Source organism: Pipistrellus kuhlii, unplaced genomic scaffold, assembly GCF_014108245.1.
Source record: "Pipistrellus kuhlii isolate mPipKuh1 unplaced genomic scaffold, mPipKuh1.p scaffold_m20_p_38, whole genome shotgun sequence".
NCBI classification, from domain to species: Eukaryota; Metazoa; Chordata; class Mammalia; order Chiroptera; family Vespertilionidae; genus Pipistrellus; species Pipistrellus kuhlii.
In genome coordinates, this window is record NW_023425538.1 from 3,055,182 (window position 1) to 3,081,590 (window position 26,409).

The window sequence follows — 26,409 nt, forward strand, 5'->3', positions numbered from 1 at the left end:
ACCTCCCTGGTCACAGAGATGAATGGCAGCCATATCTGTTTGCTCTGCCCTGCTGATTCACTGAGACCCTGCCCCATTCAATTTAAAGCCTGACCCAACCTGTTTGCAGTGGCTTTTGCATATGAACAGCCTGTCCTTGGTCAGGCTTGAGATTTTGCTAAAATCTCTCAAACAAGCCGTAGCTGGGTCAGCATGCCCTTAATAATAAAAGGCCCAAGACCCTGCATTAGCACCAGCTTGCCTTGTTTTACAGCTGCCTCGCCTGGGCACCTCCAAGCCCAATACAAGTAGCTCCTGCAGGGTGGCCCTAGGCAGTGGCTGACTTTGAATCTCCCTGGAGGTTCTAGAACCAGTGTACCCACTGGACAGCTTCAGAGCAGAGCAGATTACAACCCTACTTATCCACAAGTGACACTCAAGGGGCAGACTCAGTGAGCACCAAAACCCCACTGAAGCAAGTGCTGATCCATAGGGGTGTTTCCTGTGTTCTCCCATGTAGTCAATTGGACTGGAGGTCAGTTCCTCCCAGTGATGCTCAATTATAAGACTGTGCACATAGCCCACACAGGGACTCACCTAGAATGCCCAGCTCAGGTGACTGAGCACTGGGCCTTATAGGACACAGACTGTGGCTCAGTCACCTGAGCTGGGCATTCTACTAATTCCAGGAAACAGCAGCTCTACCTAATACATAGAAACAAACACAAGGAAGCAGCCAAAATGGGGAGACAAAAAAAATGTCACAAATGAAAGAAATGGAAGCAAGCAAACAACTGGATACAGAGTTCAAAACCATGGCATAAAGTTACTCAAGGATCCTCATGAGACTTTCAAGGATCTTAGTGAGAAAATCAAAGACATAAAAAAGGACCAGTCATGCCAAAACCGGTTTGGCTCAGTGGTAGAGCGTCGGTCTGCGGACTGAAGGGTCCCAGGTTCGATTCCGGTCAGGGGCATATACGTTGGTTGCGGGCACATCCCCATTAGGGGGGCATGCAGGAGGCAGCTGATCAATGTTTCTCTCTTATCGATGTTTCTAACTCTCTATCTCTCTCCCTTCTTCTCTGTAAAAAAAAATCAATAAAATATATATATTTTAAAAATAATAATTTAGCCGAAACCGGTTTGGCTCAATGGATAGAGTGTCGGCCTGGGGACTGAAAGGTCCCGGGTTCGATTCCAGTCAAGGGCATGTACCTTGGTTGCAGGAACATCCCCAGTAGGGGGTGTGCAAGAGGCAGCTGATCGATGACTCTCTCTCCTCGATGTTTCTATCTCTCTCCCTTCCTCTCTGTACAAAATCAATAAAATATATTTAAAAAAATAAAAATAATAATTTACAGGAATTCAACATTAGACTAGAGGAGTTTGAGAATCAAATCCATGATTTGAAATATAAAGAAGCAAAAAAACACCCAGTCAGAAGAATGAAAAGAAAAAAGAATCCAAAAATATGAAGATAGTGTAAGGAGCCCCTGGGACAAATTCAAGCGTACCAACATTTGCATTATGGGGTGCCAGAAGAAGATGAGAGAACAATACATTGAAAACCTATTTGAAGAAATAATGACAGAAAATTTCCCTTACATTGTGAAAGAAATAGACTTACATGTCCAGGAAGCGTAGAGAGTCCCAAACAAGAGGAACCCAAAGAGGCCCACACCAAGACACATCATAATTAAAATGCCAAGGATAAAGACAAAGAATCTTAAAAAACAGCAAGAGAAAAGCAATTAGTTACCTACAAGGGGGCACCCATATGACTCTCAGCTGATTTCTCAACAGAAATTTTGCAGATCAGAAGGGAGTAGCAAAAAATATTCAGAGTGATGGATAGAAAGGACCTACAACCAAGATTACTCTACCCAGCAAAGCTCTCATTTAAAATTGAGGGTCAGCCCTAAACGGTTTGGCTCAGTGGGTAGAGCGTCGGCCTGCAGACTGAAAGGTCCCAGGTTTTATTTCAGTCAAGGGCATGTACCTTGATTGCAGGCACATCCCCAGTAAAGGGTGTGCAGGAGGCAGCTAATCGATGTTTCTTTCTCATCAATGTTTCTAACCCTCAACCCCTCTTCCTTCCTCTCTGTAAAAATCAGTAAAATATGTTTTCAAAAAATTGAAGGTCAGATAAAGAGTTTTCCAAACATATCAATCCATTTACTTAGGTCTTTGAAACTTCTCATCAATGTTTTGTACTTTACACTGTAGAGTCTTGTATATATTTTGTTAAATTAATTCTAAATGTAAATGTTTTTGGATGCTTTTGTAAATGGCATTGTTTTGTGTGTGTGTGTTTTAATTGATTTCTAGAGAGAGGAAGGGAGAGCGAGGGAGAGATGGAAACATCAATGATGAGAGAGAATAATTGATTGGCTGCCTCCTGCATGGCCCCTACTGGAGTTCGAGCCCACAACCTGGGCCTGTGCCCTTGGCCAGAATTGAATTCAGGACCATTCAGTCTGCAGGCCAATGCTCTATCCACTAAGCCAAATTGGCAAGGGCCTTGTGCCCAATCTTAGTGAAAAAATATTTAATCTTTTACCCTGAAGTAGTATGCTGGCTGTAGGTTTGTATTTGGGTTTTGTTGTCATTCTTGTTGTTTTTAGATGTCATTTATTAGGTTGAGAAAGTTAGCTTCTATTTCTAGTTTGTTGAAAGTTTTTATTTTATTTTCATCATAAAAGGTGCTGGATTTTCCTAATGTTCTTTTTGTGTTTATTGAGATTTTTGTGGTTTTATTACATGATTTGATTTTCTGATTGTCAAACCAACCTTGAATTTCTGATATAAATACCAGTTGGTATTGGAGTATAATGATTTTTATACATAGAGTAGATTCAGTTTCCTAATATTTTGTTAAGGATTTTTGCATCTATGTTCATGAGAGATATTGGTCTGAAGTTTTCTTTTGATATTGTTGCCTGACTTTGATATGAGGGTAATGGTCACCTCATGCAATGATTGGAAAGTGTTCCCTCTGCCTCACTATTTCTGAAAGAGTTTATGTTAGGTTTATATTTTTTCCTTTAATATTTGAGAATTTACCATTGAAACCATCTGGACCTGGGCTTTTCTTTGTGGAATATTTTAAATTTTTTTTTAAAATACATTTTTATTGATTTTGTACAGAGAGGAAGGGAGAGAGAGAGTTAGAAACATCGATGAGAGAATCATCGATCAGCTGCCTCCTGCACACCCCCTACTGGGGATATGCTCGCAACCAAGGTACATGCCCTTGACCGGAATCGAACCCAGGACCTTTCAGTCCCCAAGCCGACACTCTATCCATTGAGCCAAACCGGTTTTGGCAGAATATTTTAAATTTTTTATTCAATTTTTATACTTGCTATAGGTCTACTTATATACTTTTTATTTCTTCTTGAGTCAGTTTTGGTAATTGTGTCATTCTAAGTATATGTCTATTTCATGTAAGGTGCCTAATTTGTTTGCCAAAAGCTGTTTACAATATTCCCTTATGCCTGGCCGGTTTGTCCCATGGACTGAAGACTCTTGAGTTTGATTCCAGTCAAGGGCACATACCTCGGTTGTAGGTTTGATCCCCAGCCCGGATCAGGCTGCAATTGTGTCTGTTTCACATTAATGTTCTACTCTCTGTCTCTCCTCTGCCCTTTCACTCTCTTTAAAAATCAATGGGAAAATATTCTTGGGTAAGGATTAATAGCAACAAAAAACATTCCCTTACAATACTTTTCTATTTCTATAGGGTTGTTAATGGTATTCCTTCCTTTATTCTTTACTTTGGGAATTTTTGCTTGGTCAGAATTGCTAAAGTTTATTAATTTTGGTTTCATTGATTTTCTCTATGTTTTTATATTTTCCATTTCACTGATTTTTCACTCTGATATTTAATTTTTCTTTCTTTCTATTTACTTTGAGTTTTCTTTACTGTTCTTTTTCTAGTTATTAAGGTTGAAGCTAAGATTAAATATTTCTCCCTTTCTTTTTTTTTTTCTTAATTATGGTTCTTTTTTAAAAAAATATATTTTATTGATTTTGTACAGAGAGGAAGGGAGAGAGATAGAGAGTTAGAAACATCGATGAGAGAGAGTCATCGATCAGCTGCCTCTTGCACACCCCCTACTGAGGATCTGCCCACAACCAAGGTACATGCCCTTGACTGGAATCGAACCCGGAACCCTTCAGTCCCCAAGCTGACGCTCTATCCATTGAGCCAAACCGGTCCTGGCTATTTCTCCCTTTCTTATTTGTATTTAAAGTTATTCATTTCCTTCTATATATGATTGTAGCTGCATTCTATATTTCCTAAATTTTCTTCTGATCTCTTTTTTGACATATGGGTCATTTAGAAGTGTGTTTAATTTTCACCTATTTAGAGACTCCTATATTTATTTTTATAAGCTGGATTCTAAGAATCTATAAGGTTCTATAACCTTTATGGTTATAAAACATACTTTATATGATTTCAATTTGTATAAAGTTATTAGGGCTTATATTATGGCATTGCAAATGGTCTCCTCTGGAGAATTTTCCAGGCGCATGGAAATAACGCATTACACCCGCCTTTGTTAGGATGAAGTGCTAATCCCTGACTAGTGTGGCTCAGTTGGTTGGAACATTGTCCTGAGCACCAGGAGGGGGGTTCAATCCTGTCAGGGCACATACTCAAGTTGCAGGTATGATCTTTGGTCAGGGCATGTGGGGGAGGCAGACGACTGATGTTTCTCTCTCTCTCTCTCTCTCTCTCTCTCTCTCTCTCTCTGGAAAAAAAAAAAAAAGGAGTGTTAAGTCAAACTGATTGACTTTAAAATTAGGAAATTTTTGTTGTTTTATCAATTACTGAAATAGAGATATTTAAATGTACAATTATAATGGCTAATTGTGTATTTATCCTTTCAATTATGTCATATATTCTGAGGTTCTGTTATAGTAAACTTTATGCTTGCTATATATAGCTGATATGTTGACCATTTTATTATTATGAAATGTCCCACTACTTTGTCGCTAGTAAAGTTTATTTTGAAGCTATTGTGTCTGGCCGAAACCGGTTTGGCTCAGTGGATAGAGCGTCGGCCTGTGGACTGAAGGGTCCCGGGTTCGATTCCGGTCAAGGGCATGTACATTGGTTGCGGGCCCATCCCCAGTACTGGGTGTGCAGGCTGCAGCTGGTCGATGTTTCTCTCTCATTGACGTTTCTAACTCTCTATCCCTCTCAATTCCTCTCTATGTAAAATCAATAAAATAAAATTAAAAAATTTTAAAAAGCTATTGTGTCTGATAGTATATTGTCCTTCTAACTCTTCTATGTTTACTGTTTGCATTGTCTATATTTTTCAACTTAATGTCTCTTTAAATCTAAATTGTGACTTTGATGGATAGCATGAATCTTGCTTTCTTACCCAGTCTGATAAGTATTAGTTATGTATTGCTGTATAACAAAAATCCTCTAACTTAGTATCATGCAACAATAACCATTTATCTTTTTAAAAAATATATATTTTTTATTGATTTTTTACAGAGAGGAAGGGAGAAGGATAGAGAGCCAGAAACATCGATGAGAGAGGGACATCGATCAACTGCCTCCTGCATGCCCCCACAGGGGACGCGCCTGAAACCAAGGTACATGCCCTTGACCAGAATTGAACCTGAGATCCTTCAGTCTGCAGGCCGATGCTCTATCCACTGAGAAGTTGGAGTGATTTAAAAGAGTGGTTGCAACACTTTGCTGTGATGCTCAGTTTTATATGTTAACGGGACTAAGGGATGCCTAGATAGCTGGTGAAGCATTGTGAGGGTGTCTTGGAAGAAATTAGCATTAGAATCAGCAGACTGAGTAAAGAAGATCCACCTCACCAATGAGGACAGACATGGTCCAATCCTTTGAGGCCCCGAGTGGTAAAAAAGGCAGAGGAAGGGGGAATTCTCTCTTCTTGAGCCAATTCTATTAATAATTAATTAACTAATTAATTAAATAAATAAATAATATTAGTTCTGTTTCCCTACAGAACCCTGGCTAATACACTTGTCAGTTTTGAATATTACAGCAAAAAAAAAAAAAAAAAAAAAAAAAAAAAAAAAAAAAAAAATCTCACTGTTGTTTTATTTTGAATTTTTTACTAATGTGCTTTTTCACATTTTAATCAGTCAATTTTATTGTTTTTGTACATCCACTTCATTATTTTGGAGATTTGAGCATTCATTTGTCAGAATTCTTTGTGTGTGTGTGTGTGTGTGTGTGTGTGTGTGTGTGTGTATGTGTGTGTATTTTTTCTTTTGAAATATGTCAGAATTCTTGATTAATGAAGGACACTAAACTCTTCCTGTCACAGATGCTGCAGGCATGTTGCACATATCTCCTCGTTTCCTGTTGTCACTTGCATATCAATATTGTTTCCATGCTGCTGGTTTTTCCACAAATTTACTGACTTGCCCTTGCAATTTCATATGTTGTATTCATGTTTGTAAAATTCTTTTCAACTCTGAGATATTTTTAGTTCTTTGTAAATTTAAAGTTTTGTTATTTAATCCATCCAGAATTGACACATTTTTTCAAAGTGTTACACCTTAAGTAGACACCAAATTCTTGAATACGGTGGCAAGAATTTCTGGGTTCACTCTTCTCTGCCATTGTTCCATGTCTGTGTTATTATAGCACCATTTATTTTAGATTGATGGCACATGTTAATATCTAGTAGGATAAGTTCTACTTATTAAATTTTCCTTCAGAGACACTTTAGAATGAATGTTTCAAACCCAAATTACAACCCTATTGGGTTTTTAAAGTAACATTTTTTTAATTGAGATATAGTTCACACAACATACAGGTTACCCATATAAATTTATGAGTCAATGTTTTCTAGCATGTTCACTGGGTTGTGTGACCATCACTATAATGTAATTTTTAAAATATTTTTATTGCCAAAACCGGTTTGGCTCAGAGGATAAAGTGTCGGTCTGCGGACTGAAAGGTCCCATGTTCGATTCCGGTCAAGGGCACGTATGTTGGTTGTGGGCACATCCCCAGTAAGGGGTGTGCAGGAGACAGCTGATCAATGTTTCTCTCTCACCGATGTTTCTAACTCTCTATCCCTCTCTCTTCCTCTCTGTAAAAAATCAATAAAATATATTTTTTTAAAAAAATAAATAAATAATAAAATATTTTTTATTGATTTCAGAGAGGGATGGAGAGGGAGAGAGAGAAACATCAATGATGAGGGAGAATCATTGATTTGCTGCCTCCTGCATGCCCCACCCAAGCATGTGTTCTGACCGGGAATCAAACCGTGACCTCCTGGTTCATAACTCACTCACCCACTGAGCTACTCTGGCCAGGCACTATAATATAACTTTGTTTGGTGACTTATCCTAGTAAGTGGCACATATTAGTATAAAATGATATGTTATATTGTTATAATATGCTCGGCTTCACTTTGGTCAGTTCCATGCTTTCTGATTTTACTTTTTATAATTTCCAGAATTGTTCTTTGTGATTTGACCTTTGCCATATAGATTGTATTTTTTTCCTCTTTTCTTTTTAAGCTATTCCACTGACTTGGAAGTTATGTGTTCTGTTTTTATTCTACTATTGATTAAATATAGATTTTTAAAAGCGCATATTTGAACCTTTGGTTATGCAATTATCGATGTCAGGAAATAAAATTATCTGTTAACTCTCCTGTGTAATGTGAGGGAGACAATATACTTATTCTTTCTTCCTGGTAACTATTCCAGCTTTTGTTGATGTAGTTTAGAGTGTTACTGTCATTCTTTACCGCTTCTTCCCCGGGGTTTGGGGCCTCTGTGCGGCCACCAAAACAGCACGGAGGAGACAGGCCAGACCAGTCCAGCTGCAGAGTCATTTTTAATAATCAGCACTACGTATTTTTAGTAATATTTGTTCTGATTCGGAAATTATCGCAAGCTTAGAGAAGAGGTCCCCAGACGGGCCCTCGTAGTGGACAGAGCTGGGAGGTGCTGGGCTTTGGGCAGCTCCGCTCACAGCGGTGGCCCTCCCGGGAAGAGCCTCGCCTGGCCCATCGCTGTGCGCCTCCGGGTCGCCCATGCCAGTGGCCCAGCGCCGCCGGTGCACTCCCTGGAGCATTGCCGGAAGCTTCCCTCCCTCCAGACCTTCCGTGGGCTCCTCTGTTCCCCTCACTTCCTGTGGGGCTATTGCCCATTCACAGTACTCCTCTGCAGGCAACTCTTTGTTTTTGAAGGTAGGTTTTCTCCTCACACAACCTCACTACCAGGTAGTTGGTTGCAATAAAAGCTCTTAAAAGGAATTCTGACACACACATGTTTTCTGATAAACAAGTAGTAAGTAAAGGGAAAGGACCAGAGGAGACGCCTTTTTCCTTTCATGCACCAAATCTCAGGGCAGCGAACTGGTGGGTCAGGGGACGTGTCCCTTTATATGACCTTCCAGCCACTCTGTGAAGATGAAACACCAGAAATAGAACATCACCATTTTCCACCCCATCTTGACTCAGTGGCTGCAGGCGGCGAGCCCCTCTGACCAACACCACAGCGCAGACCAGATCTTAGAGAGGAAGGGAGAGAGAGGATCTTCAATCAGTTGCCTCCCCTACGGGCCACACTGGGGAGCGAACCTGCAACCTTTCGGTGTACAGATGATGATGGAGCAGTAAGTACTTTTAAAGAACAGTATTCTTCTGAGGCTTGTTCTGTCGCTCAGCATTATGTGTGTAAGATTCGCCCAAGTTATGGCTGTAGTTCATCCAGTGTTCACTTCTGTGTTGTCTTCCCTTGTATGAATTGGCTCATTTGGCTGGCAATGGATATTTGAGTTGTTTTCAGGTTTTGCTATCACGAGGTGTGCTGCTATGAACACACCTGGGACACATATGCATATATTTCTTTAAGGTACATTTTCCTGGGAGTGGAATTGATGGGTCACAGGGTAGACACTGACTGAGAAGTGCCAAACTGTCTTCCATGGTATTTGTACCAAATTACACCTCTCCGTCGACATTTCCATTGCTCCACATCCCTGCTAACTGTTGGCATTTCAAACTCCCTAACTTCCTTCCTAATCCAGTGCCTGTAATGGTGTTTCATATGGTCTTCATCAGCAAGGAGCATTTCTTTGAGGTTGAATGTGATTTCCTATGCTTATTGGAAAATAAAATCACTGAGTCTGTGATTGCTCATTCATGTTTTTGCTCATTTTCTATTGGGTCCACTGCATTTTATGTATTTATTTATTTATTTATTTATTATTAAATATATTTTATTGATTTTTTACAGAGAGGAAGGGAGAGAGATAGAAAGCTAGAAACATCGATGAGAGAGAAACATTGGCCAGCTGCCTCTTGCGCACCCCCCACTGGGGATGTGCCCGCAACCAATGTACATGCCCTTGACCGGAATCGAACCTGGGACCCTTCAGTCCGCAGACCGACGCTCTACCACTGAGCCAAACCGGCTTCGGCTATGTATTTATTTAAATATTTGTATTGATTTGTATTGATTTTTTAAAATATATTTTATTGATTTTTTCATAGAGAGGAAGGGAGAGGAATAGAGACCTAGAAACATTGATGAGAGAGAAACATCGACCAGCTGCCTCCTGCACACCCCCTACTGGGGATGTGCCCGCAACCAAGGTACATGCCCTTGACCAGAATTGAATCTGGGACCTTTCGGTCTGCAGTCCAGAGCTCTAGCCACTCAGCCAAACCGGTTTTGGCTGTGTTGATTTTCAGAGAGAGAGGGAGGGAAAGGGAGAAAGAGGAACATCAATGTGAGAGTGATTGGCTGCCTCCTGCAGCAGCCTGCTGGGAATCGAACCAGCAATCTTTGGGCGCACAGGACGACACACTGGCCAGGGCCACTGTTGTTTATTTGTAGGAGCTCTTTACATATTCTGAACCTATCCTTTGAGAGTCTGTTTAATGTGATCCGTGTGCCAGACCATGGGATTCAAATCTCAATCCTGCACAAAGCACCAGGCTTCTCTGCGTCTCTGTTTCCTGCCTGTGACATGAGATCACGCCAAGGCTTAGCTCTTGTTATGGACGAATGCTGGGGTCCTCCCCAGATTCCCATGTTGAAGCTCTAACCCCCAACAGGATGGTGTGTGGCGGTGGGTTTTAGTGTTATTAGCTTTCGGTGAGGAGAGGGTGGGGATGCGGTGGAGTCTGAGAAGGAGGGAGAGGCGAGCCAGGGCTCCCCTCCATGGGGTGCAGCACGGCGGAGCGTCGCCGGAAGACTCACCAGAACCGGCCTGCGGGGTCCACGACGGACGCCCAGGCTCCAGAGGAGACATGGCGTTTGCTGCGGCCGCCGGCCCGACTGAGACGCCTCCCGGTTCCTGTGAGGTCACGGGCGACCACTCTGAGGTGCCTGGGCAGTGGCCACAGGGACCAGGAGAGTAAGCGTGTGCTGTTTCGTGGGTGACGAATGCCTGCTCTGAATCAGAGGAGTTTTCATTTTCATAGTGTTTTAGGCAGGTTTTTTCCTTTAGTGGCTCAAGTGCGGCCTTAACTTGGTAAAGTCAAACCGCGGTTAGGGAAAGCGACAGGAGGGACACGGAGAAAACCGGCGCCGGCTGTCAGTCTTCCCACAGGCCGACAGGAATATCGACCTGGTGCTCATTGGCTCAGGCTTGTACGTGCCCTGACCAGAGCGGAACCCACTCCTTCCCCACAGAGGACGCGCCGCAGCCCCCCGGGGCGCTGGGGCGGCCCTTGGCTCCCTTCGCCCGAGGTCTGGCTGCCAGCGCCTCCTGCCGAGGCCTCTGCTGTGAGCATCTCTTTCCCGTCACCTGGCTCTGCTCTGCCCGCACGGTCCTCCTCCTCCGCGGGGTCTCCCGCACTCCCTGCCCCCTCCCACCAGGCTGCCCCCAAAGAGAAGCCCAGGAACTGGCTGCTCCCACTGCTGGTCTGGGTCAGCGCCCCCCTGCAGTCAGCGCCCCCTGCAGAAGCCGGCCTGCCAGAGCTGCATGGCTTGAGGATGAGGTGGATCCTGAACACATAATGTGTGTGTGTGTGTGTGTGTGTGTGTGTGTGTGTGTGAGGGGGGGGGGGGGTCCATAAAAGAGGCAGCAGAGCCGCAGACACCTGTACAGATCTGCGCCCTCTCTCCCGCGGGCCTGGGGGCGAATGTGGGCAGTGCCACAGGCTCGGCTCCTGCCACACCGGACACCAATGCTGGCGGGAAAGAAAGCTTTTGTTCAGGTGCCGTCACCGGAGGAGAGGGGGACCCTTGTCACAAAGCCCATCTCCACGCTGGAGCGGCAGAGGCTTTGATAAGGACGGGACGGGGATCGCACAGCGAGACGGAGGGAGGCTCCCACGGGCCCTGCGAGCCTTTGGTGCCGAGCCATCCTGGCTCCATGTTTGCAGGTCAGCAAATGGCCCGGAACTGGGGCGGCGGAGGGCCTGGGCTGCGCCTTCTGACGTTAGTCCCTAGGACTCCATGCAAACGTGCTGTTGACTTACAAGCTGCTTATTATTAGCCAGAGTCGGCATTTACAGCGACAAGCCTGCACTTCCACTGCGCACCTGCACGCCAGGGCACTAATGGGGCGAGGATCAAAGCGCCCTGTTTGTGAGGCGTGAGCAGAGCCCGTGGCTTGGCAGCCAGCAGGCGGCTGGGAGGAGGCGGCCGGGAGGGCCGGCCTGTGAGCTGGCACAGGAGCTCTTTCCCGGTCACTGCAAGATGCCAGCCAGGTTTTATCAAAAGCTTCCTCCTTCTGCGAGCGGCACTTTGGGGCAAATAAAAGGGGAGATGGCTGTGGGCTCTCAGGAGGGAATATGGACCGAGAATGGGATGGGGAGGGACTGCAGGGCCAGGGGCTGAGGTGACAGGTGCCCACGATGGGACCTCAGTCCGCAGTCATCGCACCTGAAGTTCCCTGAGCACCAGGCTCGCTCTGAACGCGTCCCACACGTTAACCCATTGCTTCTCACAACAGCCCTCCACGGTTGTTACCCCCAGAACAGAGGAGGGGAAACTGAGGCACAGAGAGGTTAAGGGACTCTTTGCTGGCACCTGCCTCACACGGGGAGAAGCCCGTTTTATGACCCTCTTTTGGCGGCTTACCGCGGAGGGACTCCGATACTGTAGTGTGTCTATCGGTCCATTTGGAAGGAAAGAGTTCAGAAAGGTGAGGGACATCTGGGGCCACAGAGGTGACAGGTGCTGCCAGGGCAGGAGACCTGTGCTGACGGTGGAAGATTTGCTCGGACAAAAACTGCTGAATTTCTGGTCTCTCAGAGCGATTTTGCCCATTTCCAACGGCCCCAGCACCCTGTGGGGGAAATACTGCTCCCCGGAGCCGTTGTGGGCTATGCAGGTGTCACGGTCCCTGGTGGGCTCCTCTCACCCAGAGCAGCCAGCCTTCCACGTCAGCCCTGCCTCGTCAGGAAGGCGGAGGTGGCGTCCCATGGCGACTCCCGCTGTGGATGACTGAGGCGTTACAGGATAGAGAGAAGGATGAAGAGGCACCGACAGTGAGGCATGCACAAGATAGGCACAGTGAGAAACAGACACCAGCTAGGTGTGGCTCAGTGGATAGAGCATCAGCCTGCAGACTGAAGGGTTCCGGGTTCTATTCTAGTCAAGGGCACATGCTGGTGAAAAGGGAAAGAGGTGCCAAAACTGGTTTGGCTCAATGGATAGAGCGTCGGTCTGCGGACTGAAAGGTCCCAGGTTTGATTCCGGTCAAAGGCATGTACATTGGTTGCAGACACATCCCCAGTAGGGGGTGTGCAGGAGGCAGCTGGTCGATGTTTCTCTCTCATCGATGTTTCTAGGTCTCTATTCCCTCTCCCTTACTGTCTGTAAAAAATCAATAAAATATATAAAAATTAAAAAAAAGAGCCGAAACCGGTTTGGCTCAGTGGTAGAGCATCGGTCTGCGGACTGAAAGGTCCCAAGTTCGATTCCGGTCAGGGGCATGTACGTTGGTTGCGGGCACATCCCCAGTAGGGGATGTGCAGGAGGCAGCTGGTCAATGTTTCTCTCTCATCGACGTTTCTAGCTCTCTCTCTCTCTCTTTCCCTCCCTTCCTCTCTGTAAAAAATCAATAAAAATATTTTTTTTTAAAAGAAAGAAAAGAAAAGAACAACAAAAAAAAAAAAAAATGGAAAGAGGTGTTATTCAAGTGTCTTGATCCCTAGTAGCGGGCATGCAGGAGGCAGCCAATCAATGATTCTCTCTCATCATTGATGTTTCTCTCTCTCTCTCTCCCCCTTCCTCTCTGAAATCAATAAAAGTGTATTTTTAAAAATAAAGAAAACCAGTGTTTAAAAGAAGGAGAGGGATACAGACAAAGACGAATGAAAAACTAAGACCGAAGGAGATGAGAGTGATGGACGGAGTGGGGCTGAGATGGAGAAGAGATATGATGTCAGGCAGAGAGAAAAGGTCAGATGGAGAGAGGGAGAGTCAGGCACAGCAGGAGACACACTGACCTCCTTCTAGGAACTCCCACATGGGCAGCCGGTCCTCCCTCGGCTCTGCCCTCCTCTCCTGGTGCGGCCAAGCCCATTAAGCTGCTCTCCCAGCCACAACTGAAGGCCCCACTCCCCGGAAGGAAACCACTGAGGAGGCGTCCGAGCTCCCCTCACCCAAACCATCAATTAGTGCCAATGAGGGAAGGCTTCCCTCTGCGTAAAGACCCCCGTGGGGCCCAGCTGACGGGGAAGCCCCACCTCCGTGACTCAGGAGGTTAAAGGCCGGGGCCAGCCTGGGAGCCCGGAGTGTCCAGATGGCGTGCGGCAGTGGGAAGGTCACCATCCAGCTGGTGGACGAGGAGGCAGGACCTGGAGCCCAGGGCCCGAAGCTTTTTAGAGGCCAGAGCTACGAGGCAATCCAAGCAGCCTGCCTGAATGAGGGGATCCTGTTCCGCGATCCCTACTTCCCAGCTGGCCCTGATGCCCTTGGCTATGACCATCTGGGGCCGGACTCAGAGAAGGCCAAAGGAGTGGAATGGATGCGGCCCCATGTAAAGTGTGGCTGGGGGCTGGGGCTGGCTCTGAGGGAGGAGGACTGAGGCCTGGACTCCTGGGCCTGAGGGAGGAGGGCTGGGGCCTGGACTCCTGGGTCTGAGGGAGGAGGGCTGGGGCCTGGACTCCCGGGTCTGAGGGAGGAGGGCTGGGAGCCTGGACTCCTGGGCCTGAGGGAGGAGGGCTGGGGGTTGGACTCCTGGGCCTGAGGGTGGAGGGCTGGGGGTTGGACTCCTGGGCCTGAGGGAGGAGGGCTGGGGGCCTGGACTCCTGGGCCTGAGGGAGGAGGGCTGGGGGTTGGACTCCTGGGCCTGAGGGTGGAGGGCTGGGGCCTGGACTCCTGGGTCTGAGGGAGGAGGGCTGGGGCCTGGACTCCCGGGTCTGAGGGAGGAGGGCTGGGGCCTGGACTCCCGGGTCTGAGGGAGGAGGGCTGGGGCCTGGACTCCTGGGCCTGAGGGAGGAAGGATCACGGTGGGACCAGCTCAGAGCAGGCTCAGCCACTCTGGGTCCAGGAATCCGGAGAAGCCTACCGCGTGCCCAAAGGCTTTACAAGCCTCTCGCGGGGTTGGAGACGCTCGTTACTCTGGAGCGATGAGGCAGGAGGGGACCCAGGCGCCTGACTCCCGGCTGCTCCTTCCCTCCCTTTCCTGGCTGAGGCCTGGATCCCCATCCCCCCAGGAGTTCTGTGCTGAGCCCCAGTTCATCTGTGAGGACATGAGCCGGACAGACGTTTGCCAGGGGAAACTGGGTGAGACCACGGAACTCACTTAAGTCCCAGATCCTGCAGGATGCAGTTGGGACCCTGACACCTCTGCCCTCCATCTCCCCCTCCCCGCCTTCTAGCCCCCCCCCCCGCCCTCAGCTCCCCCTCCTCCCTCCTCTCCCTGGGCCTTAGCCTTCTCTCCTCCAAGGTAACTGTTGGTTTCTCGCCGCCGCCGCCTCCCTCACTCTGCACCCCAGACTCTTGTGCCGAGTGGTGCCCCCTGGACAGGGTTTCCGGGACCACTATGCCGGTGTCTTCCACTTCCAGGTAAAGCTCGGCTCCTCTGCTCACACCTGCTCCCCCAGGCGACTGGTTTCCTAGGTGACATTGTTTCGTTGGGGCTGGAATTTTGTTTTGTTTTGTATATATTTTATTGATCTTTTACAGATAGGAAGGGAGAGAGATAGAGAGTTAGAAATATTAATGAGAGAGAAACATTAATCAGCTGCCTCCTGCACACTCCCTACTAGGGATGTGCCCACAACCAAGGTACATGCCCTTGACTGGAATCGAACCTGGGACCCTTGAGTCCGCAGGCCGACGCTCTATCCACTGAGCCACACCGGTTTCGGCTGGGGCTGGACTTTGGGACAGGTACAGCGAGGTCAGGGTCGGGCTGGGCGGGTGGGGCAGGCGCTGAGCGGGCCTGTCCCTCCCACCAGCTCTGGCAGTTCGGCTGCTGGGTGGACGTCGTGGTGGACGACAGGCTGCCCGTGCGCGAGGGGAAGCTGATGTTTGTGCGCTCGGAGCAGCGGAACGAGTTCTGGGCCCCCCTTCTGGAGAAGGCCTATGCTAAGTAAGGACCCCCCAACCCGACATCCCAGCCTCAGGAGACCCCGAGCCCCTCCACTTCTGGGATCTCCTAGATGCCCTGCTGAGGGCTCCAGACCAAGTCACAGCCCGGGGGCCCAATGCACACCTCCCTGAAGCCCTCCACACCGTAACTCCTTCCTCCCCCACCGGTCACTCAGAACATTCTTAGAGACCCACCAACCAGGCCCCTTACAGGCCCCTGGGGAGACCTATAATCGCAGACAGTCTCTCCCGATCCACTAGAAATCCAAAGCACTCTCCAAAATACTGGGTGTAAGACCGGGGACCCTCAAACCTTCGCCTTTCCCCATCTTGTGCATCTGAAATCCCTGACAACCCAGTGGGGATTACCCCAAAAGGAGACATCGATCTCCCAGAGACTCCTTCTGACTGAGCTCTCTTGAGACCCTAGATCACTCTGTCCTGGTGACCCAGGAACCAAAGGCTCCACGGTCCCCACCTCAGAGTCCGCACATTTTCGGAATAGCCCCTGGGACCCCACACCCTGGGACAGAGATGCTCGCACACGCCTCAGGCACCCCCATGCCAGACCTGCTCCCACAGGCTCCACGGCTCCTATGAGGCGATGCGAGGCGGCCACATGAACGAGGCTTTCGTGGACTTCACAGGTGGTGTGGGCGAGGTGCTCTACCTGAGACAAGACATCGCGGGCCTCTTCTCGGCCCTGCGCCACGCCCTGGCCAAGGAGTCCCTCGTGGGGGCCACTGCCGTGGTGAGAGAGCCGGCCTCCCGTGAGAGCCCCAGCACTGTGCACGGGGGGGGGGGGAGGCATTCCATGTCCTCCTGTCACTGGGGGCGCATTCTCTTTCACAAACCAAACACGAGCAAGGTGGAAGGATGTTTATTTGCTCTCATAATGCATGAGCTTCAGGCACAGCTGGATCCAGGTGCTCAGCAGACATTGTGAATGTGTTTTTCTATCCCTGGTTCTATTTCTGGGTTAGCTTCACTTTCAGGCAGGCTTTCCCTTCATGGACCCAAAAGAGGCTCCCACAATTACCTCCCACCACCCCAGAGTTAAGAAAGAAAAGTACCTCTTTTGAGAATCTCAGCAAAAGCCCAAGATAGATATTCATGGGCTCAGCCTTGGTCCTATGTTCATCTGTGAGCCAATTACATGCTCATTCACTCACTGAGTCAGTCTAACTCATTGATTCATCCATGTATGTAACCCTGTGCTCAGTGACCCACTTGCTTTGTCTTTTATGTTTCTCTGCCTCTTTCTCTCTGCCTGACTAATCTTCATCTTCTCTCTCCTTCCATCTGTTTTGTCTCTTGTCTCCATCTCCCTCTCTGCTTCCTCACACCCTTCACTCACCAACTCCTGCCGCCCCTCGGAGCCTGGGCTATTCGGTTGGTGCTCTGAGAGGAGCACTCCCCAATCCCCGGCTGCAGCCCCAAGTCCCAGCCACACACCCAGTCACATGGGACCCTCTGATGGGACAAGGAGCAGAGAAGGCACAGAGGAGAGGGAGGGTCCTGACCTCAATGCGGCCTCACCATCCTGTCCTTTGCCCAGAGCACTCAGGGCGAGTACCGTACAGAAGATGGGCTGGTGAAGGGACATGCATATTCCGTCACGGGTACGCACAAGGTGAGCAACCCCAGGGGTGGGCTGGCAGAGGGCGTCCGGGCGCTGGCCCCCACTGACACTGTCGCCCTCAGATGTCCCTGGGCTTCACCAAGGTGCGGCTGCTGCGGCTGCGGAACCCCTGGGGCCGTGTGGAGTGGACCGGGCCCTGGAGCGACAGGTGGGATGGCTCTGTGGTGGTGGGAGGGCTTGGCCCCACCTGCCCATCCCTCACACCCTGGTCTCCCCAGCTGCCCACGCTGGGACATGCTCCCCCCTGAGTGGCGAGATGCCCTGCTGGTGAAGAAGGAGGACGGTGAGTTCTGGTGAGTAGGAGAAGCCTGGCGGGGCGCAGGGAGGGGCTGGTCCTGCTTAAAGGGACATGGCGAGGCTCCTGGGGAGGGTGTCCTAACGGGAGGAGCTGTCCCTGTGAGCGGTGATTGGGGTGGGCTTCCAGCTGGGGAGCTGAGGATGAATTAGTAATAATATTAGGGAGACTGGGAGGCATAGTAACCTCTGGGAGGTTGAGGGGCATTTTTTGAGATTTGGCAACATTGAGGGGCTGAGGGACATTTGTTGGTAATTGAGAGTCTGAGGGTCTTGATATTTGTGGGCCGAAAACAATTGGACAATGAGGGAAGTTGATGGATCTTAGCTATTTGTGGGGCATTTATGAGGACTTAGAAATTTGGGGGAGCTGGAGGAGCACTCCCCAACCACGGCTGCATCCCCAAGGAGGGAAGTTGGCTGGGCCTGGGGCTGGAGGGTTCAGGAATTTGGGGGTCATTCTGGAAGCTGCAGGGTGCGTGCCAGTACTGAGGAAGTGGGGGGCCTTGAGATTGGGGGATGGGCAGAGGTGACTCCGGCCCCTTCCAGGATGGAGCTGCAGGACTTCCTCTGCCACTTCAACACCGTCCAGATCTGCTCGCTGAGCCCGGAGGTGCTGGGCCCCAGCCCGGCCGGAGGCGGCTGGCACACCCACATCTTCCAAGGCCGCTGGGTGCGAGGCTTCAACTCCGGCGGGAGCCAGCCAGCCGCCGGTGAGGCCGAGGAGACTGAGGGGCAGCCGGGGCTGCGGCAGGCCAGCCGCTAACCCCATTTCCTCCTCCTCTACCAGAAACCTTCTGGACCAACCCCCAGTTCCGGCTGACGCTGCTGGAGCCGGATGAGGAGGATGAGGATGAGGACGGGCCCTGGGGGGGTTGGGGGGCCGCGTGGGCCCGGGGCCCTGCCCGCGGCGGCCGCGTCCCCAAGTGCACTGTCCTCCTGTCACTCATCCAGCGCAACAGGCGGTGCCTGAGGGCCCAGGGTCTCACGTACCTCACTGTGGGCTTCCACGTGTTCCAGGTGGGACCCTGGGCTGAAGAGAGGGGCGGGGCACGGAGACGAGAGGCAGGGCTGGAGGGTCGGGTCCGAGAAGGCCCAGAGGGGCTGGGAAGCTGAGGGTGAGGGCAGAGAGACACACACAGAGAGGCAGGGTTTGGGCTTTGCACATGCTAAGCAATCAGAGGGGGCCAGGGAGACTGGGTCAGGAAGGAGGCAGAGAAGGGGGGGTGGGGGGGTGCTGAGGTTCAGGGAGGTGAAAAGGAGCAAAGAAGGCACAGATGAGAGGGAGGGACCCAGGAGGCGGCAGAGAGAGGCTTGGCCAGGGGCTGAGGGCAGGGGCTTAATGAGGGTAGAATGGGAAGAAAAGAGGGTGGGTATGGAGGGAACGCTGAGGGGCCTCCCCACCCCCACCCTGACTCCCTTTCCTCCTACTTTTTATAGATCCCAGAGGAGGTGAGTCTGATGAGACCCCGATTCCAGATTCTATCCCTGAACTAGCCCCAAAGCCTCGGACAACCTGCAGGGAAGGCCAGGGGCACGCTGGGGGGACGGGGTTTGCACGGGCGTTTTGGGGGGCTGCGATGGGTGCACGGCCGGGCGGGGTGACCTAGGCGGTCACGGCCTCGCGTCCCCGCCCCCCAGCTGCTGGGCCTCTGGGACTCCCCGCACAGCCGCGCGCTCCTGCGAGGGCTGCTGTGCGCCGACCGCTCGCGCTTCTGCGCCCGCCGCGACGTGAGCCGCCGCTGCCGCCTGTTCCCCGGCCACTACCTGGTGGTGCCGAGCGCCGCCCGCGCGGGCGACGAGGCCGACTTCACGCTGCGCGTCTTCTCGGAGCGCCGCCACGCCGCCGTGTGAGCCGGAGGGAGGGGCTCGCCGCCGGGCGCCCCGGTGGGTCAGCCCAGGGCCCCAGGGCCCAGGACCCTGCCTGACCCGCCCGCCCCCAGCCCCGGCGCGGGGTGAGCAGTCTCCCCATTTCTGGTCTGTAATTGCAGGGAGATAGACGACGTGATCAGCGCTGATTTGCACGCTCTCATGGTGAGGGGGTGCGCCCGGGTGGCTGTGGGGGCCCTTTTGGCTACAACTAAACTCCCCCCACCATGCAGGCCCCCGACATTCCCCTGGACCTGGGGTTGAAGCAGCTGTTTCAGGAGCTGGCAGGAGAGGTGAGGAGTGGGCTGAGGGGTTCTCCACCCCAAACTGCTCCTCTACTCTGTCTAATCTTCCTTTAGATTGACCCCTCTCAAATCTCTCAGAATGCCCACAGCTCTTCCCTGCCTCAGGGTCTTTGCCCAGTCTGGGAGTTCTCATCCCTCGCTCCCCTCCCCTCCCCACACACTTTCTGGTCTTTCTAAAGTGCCCTTCGCTGCCAGCTCTCCTGGCCCTCCCAGGCTGGTCTGCCACATGCCCCTGTGGGTTTCCACAGCCCAGGGCTTCCCCACTGCAGCCCTGACCACCTCCTGGGCTGTGAGCTCTGGAGGGCAGGCCTGGCTGCCTTTGCCTGTCCCCAGCACCGCCAGCATGTTGCTCGGCTGGGCCCAGGGCCCCTTGTTGAGTGGCTGGAGTGAATGGCCTGACAACCCACTCTCTGACCAGGAGGAAGAGCTCAGTGCCTCTCAGCTCCAGACCGTATTAAGCATTGCCCTGGAGCCTGGTGAGTTGGGGCCAGTGTGTCCTCACAGCCCCCGGTGTGCGGTGTGTGGGAATCCGTGATGCTGCTGGGAGTGTGATGGCATCTCCTCACACGTGGGCCCTGCCCAGTGACTCATAAGCCCTCCTCTGAGGGACAGGCAGGGAGTGTGGCTGCACTCAGAACTCCCTTGTCTGGGTTCAAATCCCGGCTGGTGGGTTACCAGCAGTCCTTTGTGTGCCCGTTTCTATAAAATGGGGATGCGGTGATCCTGAGCGCTCACGGTGATGCCAGCCCACAGAAAGCTTGGGGTTTTGTTTGTTCCTGTAGCCAGGGCCCACAGCTGGACCCCCAGGGAGATCGGCCTCAGGACCTGTGAGCAGCTGCTGCAGTGCTTCGGGGTATACGGTGGGAGCCGTGCCTGGCAGGGAGGGTGGTGATGTTGGCACCTCTGCCCCTTCTGGGGACACTGACTGACCCAGATGTCCCTCTCCAGCACGGCAGAGGCCTGGCCCTGCACCACTTCCAGCGGCTCTGGGGCCACCTCCAGGAGTGGCAGGTAAGGGGCTTGGGAGGAACCACCTCCTGGAAGGAGACCTCCCTAATAGGGCACAGATGCTCTGTGGGCTAGCAGGGCCCCAGGGGAGTAGGGACCACCCCACACCAACTCTGGGGGATCTGGCTAGGATGTCCCTGCTCCTTCACCTTCTGTGGCCCATCTAGAGTGGAGGTGGGAAACATTTCTGCCAACGGCCATTTGAGCATTTATAACATCATTCATGGGCCATATAAAATTGTCTTAAAAACTAGCCTGCTATATTTAGCCAGTTAATTAACTCACCCCTAATGCCTTGGGAGGGCCAGAATGAAAGATTTCAAGGGCCTTTATTGGGCCTGCAGGCCGGACATTCCCCATCCCTGCTCTAGGACCACTGATGAACTTAGACATTAAGAAAGAACACTGGGCCGAAACCGGTTTGGCTCAGTGTATAGAGCGTTGGCCTGCGGACTGAAGGGTCCCAGGTTTGATTCAGGTCAAGGGCATGTACTTTGGTTGCAAGCACAACCCCAGTGGGGTGTGTGCAGAGGGCAGCTGATCGATATCCCTCTCTCATCGATGTTTCTGGCTCTCTATCCTTCTCCCTTCCTCTCTGTAAAAAATCAATAAAATATGTATTTTTTTAAAAAGAACACTGGCTCCGGTCTGGGCTGGCGATTTAGCTCCCAGCCCAGCTCAGCCTGTCTGGCTGTGGATCGCAGGCCAGTACCCCCCTTGGAGGTAACTTTGCTTATCTAGCAGCGGGAGGTGGTGATCCTCCCCCACCCCGAAACCCGTGAGAAGAAAATGGTCTAAGGCTTCTCTATACTAATAATGGTGACAAGCCACCATTTGTTGTGCCCTCAGCAGGCTCCCTGTGGGTGATCTAAGCATGTCCTCACAATAACCTTGTTACAGCTCTTATTGAACCCGTTTTACAAACTGGGAAACACAGACCCAAAGTGGCCAAGCTGCTTCCCCATGCCGCGAAGCCAGGAAGAACGGGAGCTGGGGTGGGCACCCGGCCTGTCTGAGGGACTGACCTATTCCTCCCACCCAGGCCATATTCGACAAGTTTGACCAGGACGCCTCTGACACCATGAACTCCCATGAGCTGAGGCTGGCGCTGAACGCTGCAGGTATGGACAGAGGCCTTGGGGTGAGTCATCCTCTTCGAGTCCTAGCAGCTCACTCAGCTGCCAATACCCACAAAGCCAACCTCTCAGCTTGTTGCCAGCTCTTAGCAGGGACTGTGACCTTGAGGCCACAGGGAGAATCCTGTGTGGGGGAAGGAAGGTGTGAGAGGTGATGGGCCAGGGAGGGGCTGGTGTTTGAGAGGCCCTGGTCCCCGGGGCACCGTGGCAGAATGTCCTGTATTCCCATGAACTTGGGCTGGAATCCTAACTACTGACTTACTCCTGGGGCCCTTCCCTGGGCATGTGAGTCCATCCCCTTGAGCCTCCACTGCCTTCTGTAAAGTGGCTCCAACACAGAGTGGCTGCACGAGTTCAACACCCCCTTGTATGGAAGGGGCAGGGGAGGGAAATCAGACAGGAACTCCTAGGCCCCCACTTATCCCCAGTGAAGTGAAGGGTAAGACACAGGAAATCAAAGATCCAGGGATGTGCAAGGAAAGAGAGGAGCCCAAGACAGAGGGGGAGGGATGGAATCAGAGAGAAGACGGGGAGATGAGGGACAGTGAGAAACAAAGTCCCAGAAGACAGAAGCAATGGCGAGAGAGAACGAGGAGGTGCAAGCTTGGACTTGGTCTCACTGAGCACCTGGTACGTGCCTGGTGTGCGAGGCGGAAAAAACTGATCACGTGCTCTTGAGGTTCTATGGCACAAACAGCAAATAGAACACCTCGGTCAGATGGTGGTAAGCGCTAAGGCAAAAGAAAGCAGGGTGAGTTCCAGGGCATGCAGGGATGGGAGGGCTGAGACAGGGCGGCCAGGGAAGGCCTTGCTGAGGTTTGAGCAGAGACCTGAAGGGAGTGAGCTTTGGGGACACTGGGCAAGTGTTCCAGACAGAGGGAACAGTGAGTGCAAAGACCCTGAGGTGTGAGCCCGCACCGAGGGGCTGGTGTGAAGGAGGGGCCTGAAGCCAAGTGGGGGAGGGGAGTGGTGGTCAGAGTAAAGATTGGTGGTGATGGTGGGGAGACAGGAGAGCCCACGGGGCATTGAGGACTTCGGCTCTTTAAAACTTTTTAATTCCGTATAAGAAGGGAAGAGGGAGAGGCAAGTCCAGGTCAGAGTGCAGGGGCTGGAGTGACGGCAGTGTCTAGCGAGGGGAAGGCCAGGGAGGGGACAAGCAAGCTCCGAGACCCAGGATCAGGTAGGGTGTCAGGATGGGTGATTACTAGAAGCAGATGTTCCAATTCAGTCACATCTTTGATCCACGGAATCCTTGAACACCTGCTCTGCTCACACTCTGGGCAGACTGATGTTGGGGTTCAGTGGTGACTAAAAAACCTTTCCTGACCCCCCCCCCCCATGGCTTCCAGTCCAGAGGCAGCAGCTACCAATGACAGTGACAGCCCAGAGTGGTCAGGGTGGAGGTGGGGAGGCTCAGGGAACTGTGGGAGCCGAGAAGGTGCTCGTTGCTGCATGCTGGGTTATCTACGGGGCTTTCTGAAGAGTGAGATGAGGAGGAATGCCTTGGACCAAGAGGGAGAGGTGCTCTGGGCATAGGGAACAGCATGCACAAAGGAGGCAAGAAGCCAAGGTCTACGTGGGGAGAGGAGGAGTGGGAGGGGAGGTTTGGTCTGTGAGGGCGTCATGTGCTTGGTACAATGGGGCCCTGGGGCGGGGTAACCAGGTCATGGTCACTAGGAGTGAACCTTGATAAAACTAGGTGAGGGACTTCACCAGGACAGGAGACCCTGGGCAGGACCCCACATCAGGCACCACAGAATAGAGTCCACAAGTAGTCAAGGAAGCTGACCGTAGGAATTTCAGAGAGAGCTGCTGAAGGGCTCTCGGTCCTTTCACCCCCTCTGCCTGCCTGGGTTCCCCATGGCCCTGCGCACGCTGCTCTACCTCACCCTCACCCACCCTGAGGGCAGATGAAGGCCAGAGGCCACACCTCCAGGAGGGGACAGTCTCTTCTTCCCCCCAAGACCTTTCATGGCACCCAGACAAGGCACAGGTCGCGATGGCACTTGATAATTACCCTCCAACTGTAAGTCTGGACCTGCAGCAGAGGGGCACTGCAGCCTGCGTCCCTGTGAGTTACCTGTGATCTGGGAGAGCCAGTGTCTGCAGCTTTGAGAAGCCTGCTCAGGTTCCTCATCAGAGATGTTTTCTAAACGTTAGAAATCACCCCTGGTGTGGAGTATAAAGAAACTGACTCCATATGGAACAGACGTTTTGCTACACAGAAAAACCCTCCAGGGCCCACTAGCAGAAATTCTGTGTTTAAAGGAGTAACACTGATGCAGTTGGTATGTGCCAGACACGGCACTACGCTTTCTACATAGAACACCTTCACAGAACCTTATGAGGTCAGGGCTGCCACAGTTCCCGTTTGACAAACGAGGAAACTGAGGCCCATAGCAACACAGCTGGGTTGAGGCAGAGCTGGGAACAGGTCCCTGTGGTCTCCCTGAGGAGTCAGGGTGGGGTGTCACACTGAGGTGGGGTTCATGGCAGCCCAGGCTCAGAGGCAGCCTCCCTCTAGGCTTCCACCTCAACAACCAGCTGACCCAGGCCCTTACCAGCCGCTACCGGGACAGCCGTCTGCGTGTGGACTTCGAGCGCTTCGTGTCCTGTGTGGCCCAGCTTACCTGCATCTTCTGTGAGTGCCACCCCTAGCACGGGCTGGGCTCAGGGGCATGTCTCCCACCGCAGGGGACTGGGTGGTGGGCACTCACCCGGCCCTCCCTGCACAGGCCACTGTAGACAGCACCTGGATGGGGGCGAGGGAGTCATCTGCCTGAGCCGTCAACAGGTGAGCCTGAGCTGGAGGGAGAGTGGCACCAGGCGGCTGGGGCAGGAGGCCCAAGAGACCCCTGCCTCAAGCCCACTGTCTTCTCTCACCCAGTGGATGGAGATGGCCAACTTCTCCTAGGATCTTGGCAGGGGAGTGCCTGCGGCTGGAGGCAGGAGGGCTGCAGGAGCCCTGCCTTCCCTGGTCACCTGGACCAGCCTTTCCACAGCAAGGGATTCTGAGCCAAACCAGCCTCCCAGCCCCTCCACCTCCCTGCCTGGCATGAGGTAGATGCACTGGCATCAGGCAGTGCTTCTGAGCACGGCCTTGGGAGCCGGTCTGCCCCACACTCACCACTGGTGACGCGAGGCAGGCCGCTGCCCTCCATGCTCTGCTCTCCTCGCCTGTTAATGGGGACGACGCACCCTCCGTGGACAGGCTGCCCGAGGCGGCTGTGTGCTGAGAACAGTGCCTGGCCCTGACTGGGTCCCCAATAGCATTCTCATTCTACACACGCATGGGAACAGGGATTGTGGCACCCCCAGGCCCTGCCCCACTCTGCGAGAGGTGCTGTATCACCACTCTGCTAAAAATGAGAGCACAGAGATTGGAGAGAAAGAGAGGATACTGTAGACTCCTTAAAAATATTACATGTTTTATTATCCTGTCCCCAGAAGGGTGGTTTATCCAGAAACCAAGAAAAAAAAAAATCAATCCGAATAAAACAAAAGGGAAGTGGGAAAGGAACAAAACCATCAACTAACAGGCAGCCAGGCCAGCAGCCTACCCCCCACTCAGGAGGGTCCCCAGAGACCCATGCCTGATGGCAGACAAAAGAAAAATCAGTAAGGGGCTGGGGGAGGGGAGCAAATCAGCTATGTCTTCATTACGAGAGCAAGAGGCGGCAAAGATATGTTGCTAGGTGAATATATATTTATATAATAAATCCGTAACTTAATAAAGTAAATAGTAATTCTCTGAAAGGTTTAAAATTTTTATAGCTTTTTTTTTGTGATTTTGTGGGGTTTTTTTGTTTTGTTTTTTTTTGGTTTTGGTCCTTAGAAAATCTGAGAGACGCAGGTCCAGACAAAGCCAGGTGGGAGCTGGTTGGGGCCAGGGTAGAAGGCTGGGTGCCCAATCCACTCTTCTGTTGTGGAAGGGGACACTGAGCTGCACCCCCCACCTCCTGGCCATCGCAAAGGAGGGGAGGGGTGAAGGGAGCAGGGTGGGGTCCTCTCCTATTGGTAGCTGTGGTGCCCTCTGCTGGGCCCATCACAGGTGTGAGCAGTTCCTGGACAAGGCACATAGGGCTTTGGCCTAGATGTGGGAGGCCTCGCAGGACCTCGGGAGGAGGAAGAGGCAGGCTGGGTGGGCGTTCCTTGGGCCGGGAGAGGACCTGTTTGCTGTGGGGATCCACTGTCCCCTCCACATAGTTAAAAACAACAACAAACCAACACATCATATATATTTACCAGACCATAAGTGTTGACCCCCAAAGTCTCCCGTACCCCTATCCAGGGGGAACGAGAGAGAACCTTCTGGCCAACTGACAAAGAGGGAGGAGAGAGCCTGCCCCAGCCCCTCCCTGCCCACCCGCCCCACCCCCAGAAAGGATGACAGAGTGCTTTGCATAGATACAGAGTCAGAGGAACAGGACCAGGGAGGCCCCGCAGCCCCTCCTGGAGGCTGTGAGGAGGGGCGTTTGGTCAGGGCTCACAGGTCACTCTCGCCGTACAGGGCTGTAGAGAAGGACTTGTAGTCAAGGGCACCAGGCACCGCATCAGGGCCCTGGTATGGTGCCATGCGGGCGATGCAGTATTCGGCCTGGTCGGGGGGCAGCTCTCTCCGAAGCTCCTCGGCTGTGATGAAATT

General features: G+C 51.7%; 2 protein-coding genes across 6 annotated transcripts in view; one reads left to right on the forward strand and one right to left on the reverse strand.

Annotated features, from left to right (window-relative positions):
• Positions 1–13,437: 13,437 nt before the first annotated feature.
• On the forward strand, positions 13,438–25,977 carry CAPN12 (calpain 12). The gene is made up of 21 exons (XM_036408319.2): positions 13,438–13,951; positions 14,631–14,700; positions 14,864–14,982; positions 15,378–15,511; positions 16,093–16,261; positions 17,069–17,143; positions 17,215–17,300; positions 17,371–17,445; positions 17,996–18,159; positions 18,237–18,466; positions 18,887–18,898; positions 19,088–19,296; positions 19,438–19,480; positions 19,549–19,608; positions 20,039–20,096; positions 20,403–20,473; positions 20,569–20,631; positions 21,671–21,749; positions 24,289–24,405; positions 24,500–24,558; positions 24,652–25,977. The coding sequence occupies exons 1-21, from the start codon at positions 13,715–13,717 to the stop codon at positions 24,676–24,678; spliced, it is 2,157 nt and encodes a 718-aa protein (XP_036264212.1). The 5' UTR covers positions 13,438–13,714; the 3' UTR covers positions 24,679–25,977.
• The window catches only part of ACTN4 (actinin alpha 4), a 79,033-nt gene continuing 77,799 nt past the window's right edge, over positions 25,176–26,409 (reverse strand). For all 5 annotated transcript variants that reach the window (XM_045570912.1, XM_045570910.1, XM_045570911.1 and 2 more), the window contains one exon: positions 25,176–26,409. In XM_045570912.1, the coding sequence (XP_045426868.1) occupies positions 26,251–26,409 (159 nt within the window). In that variant the 3' untranslated portion in view covers positions 25,176–26,250.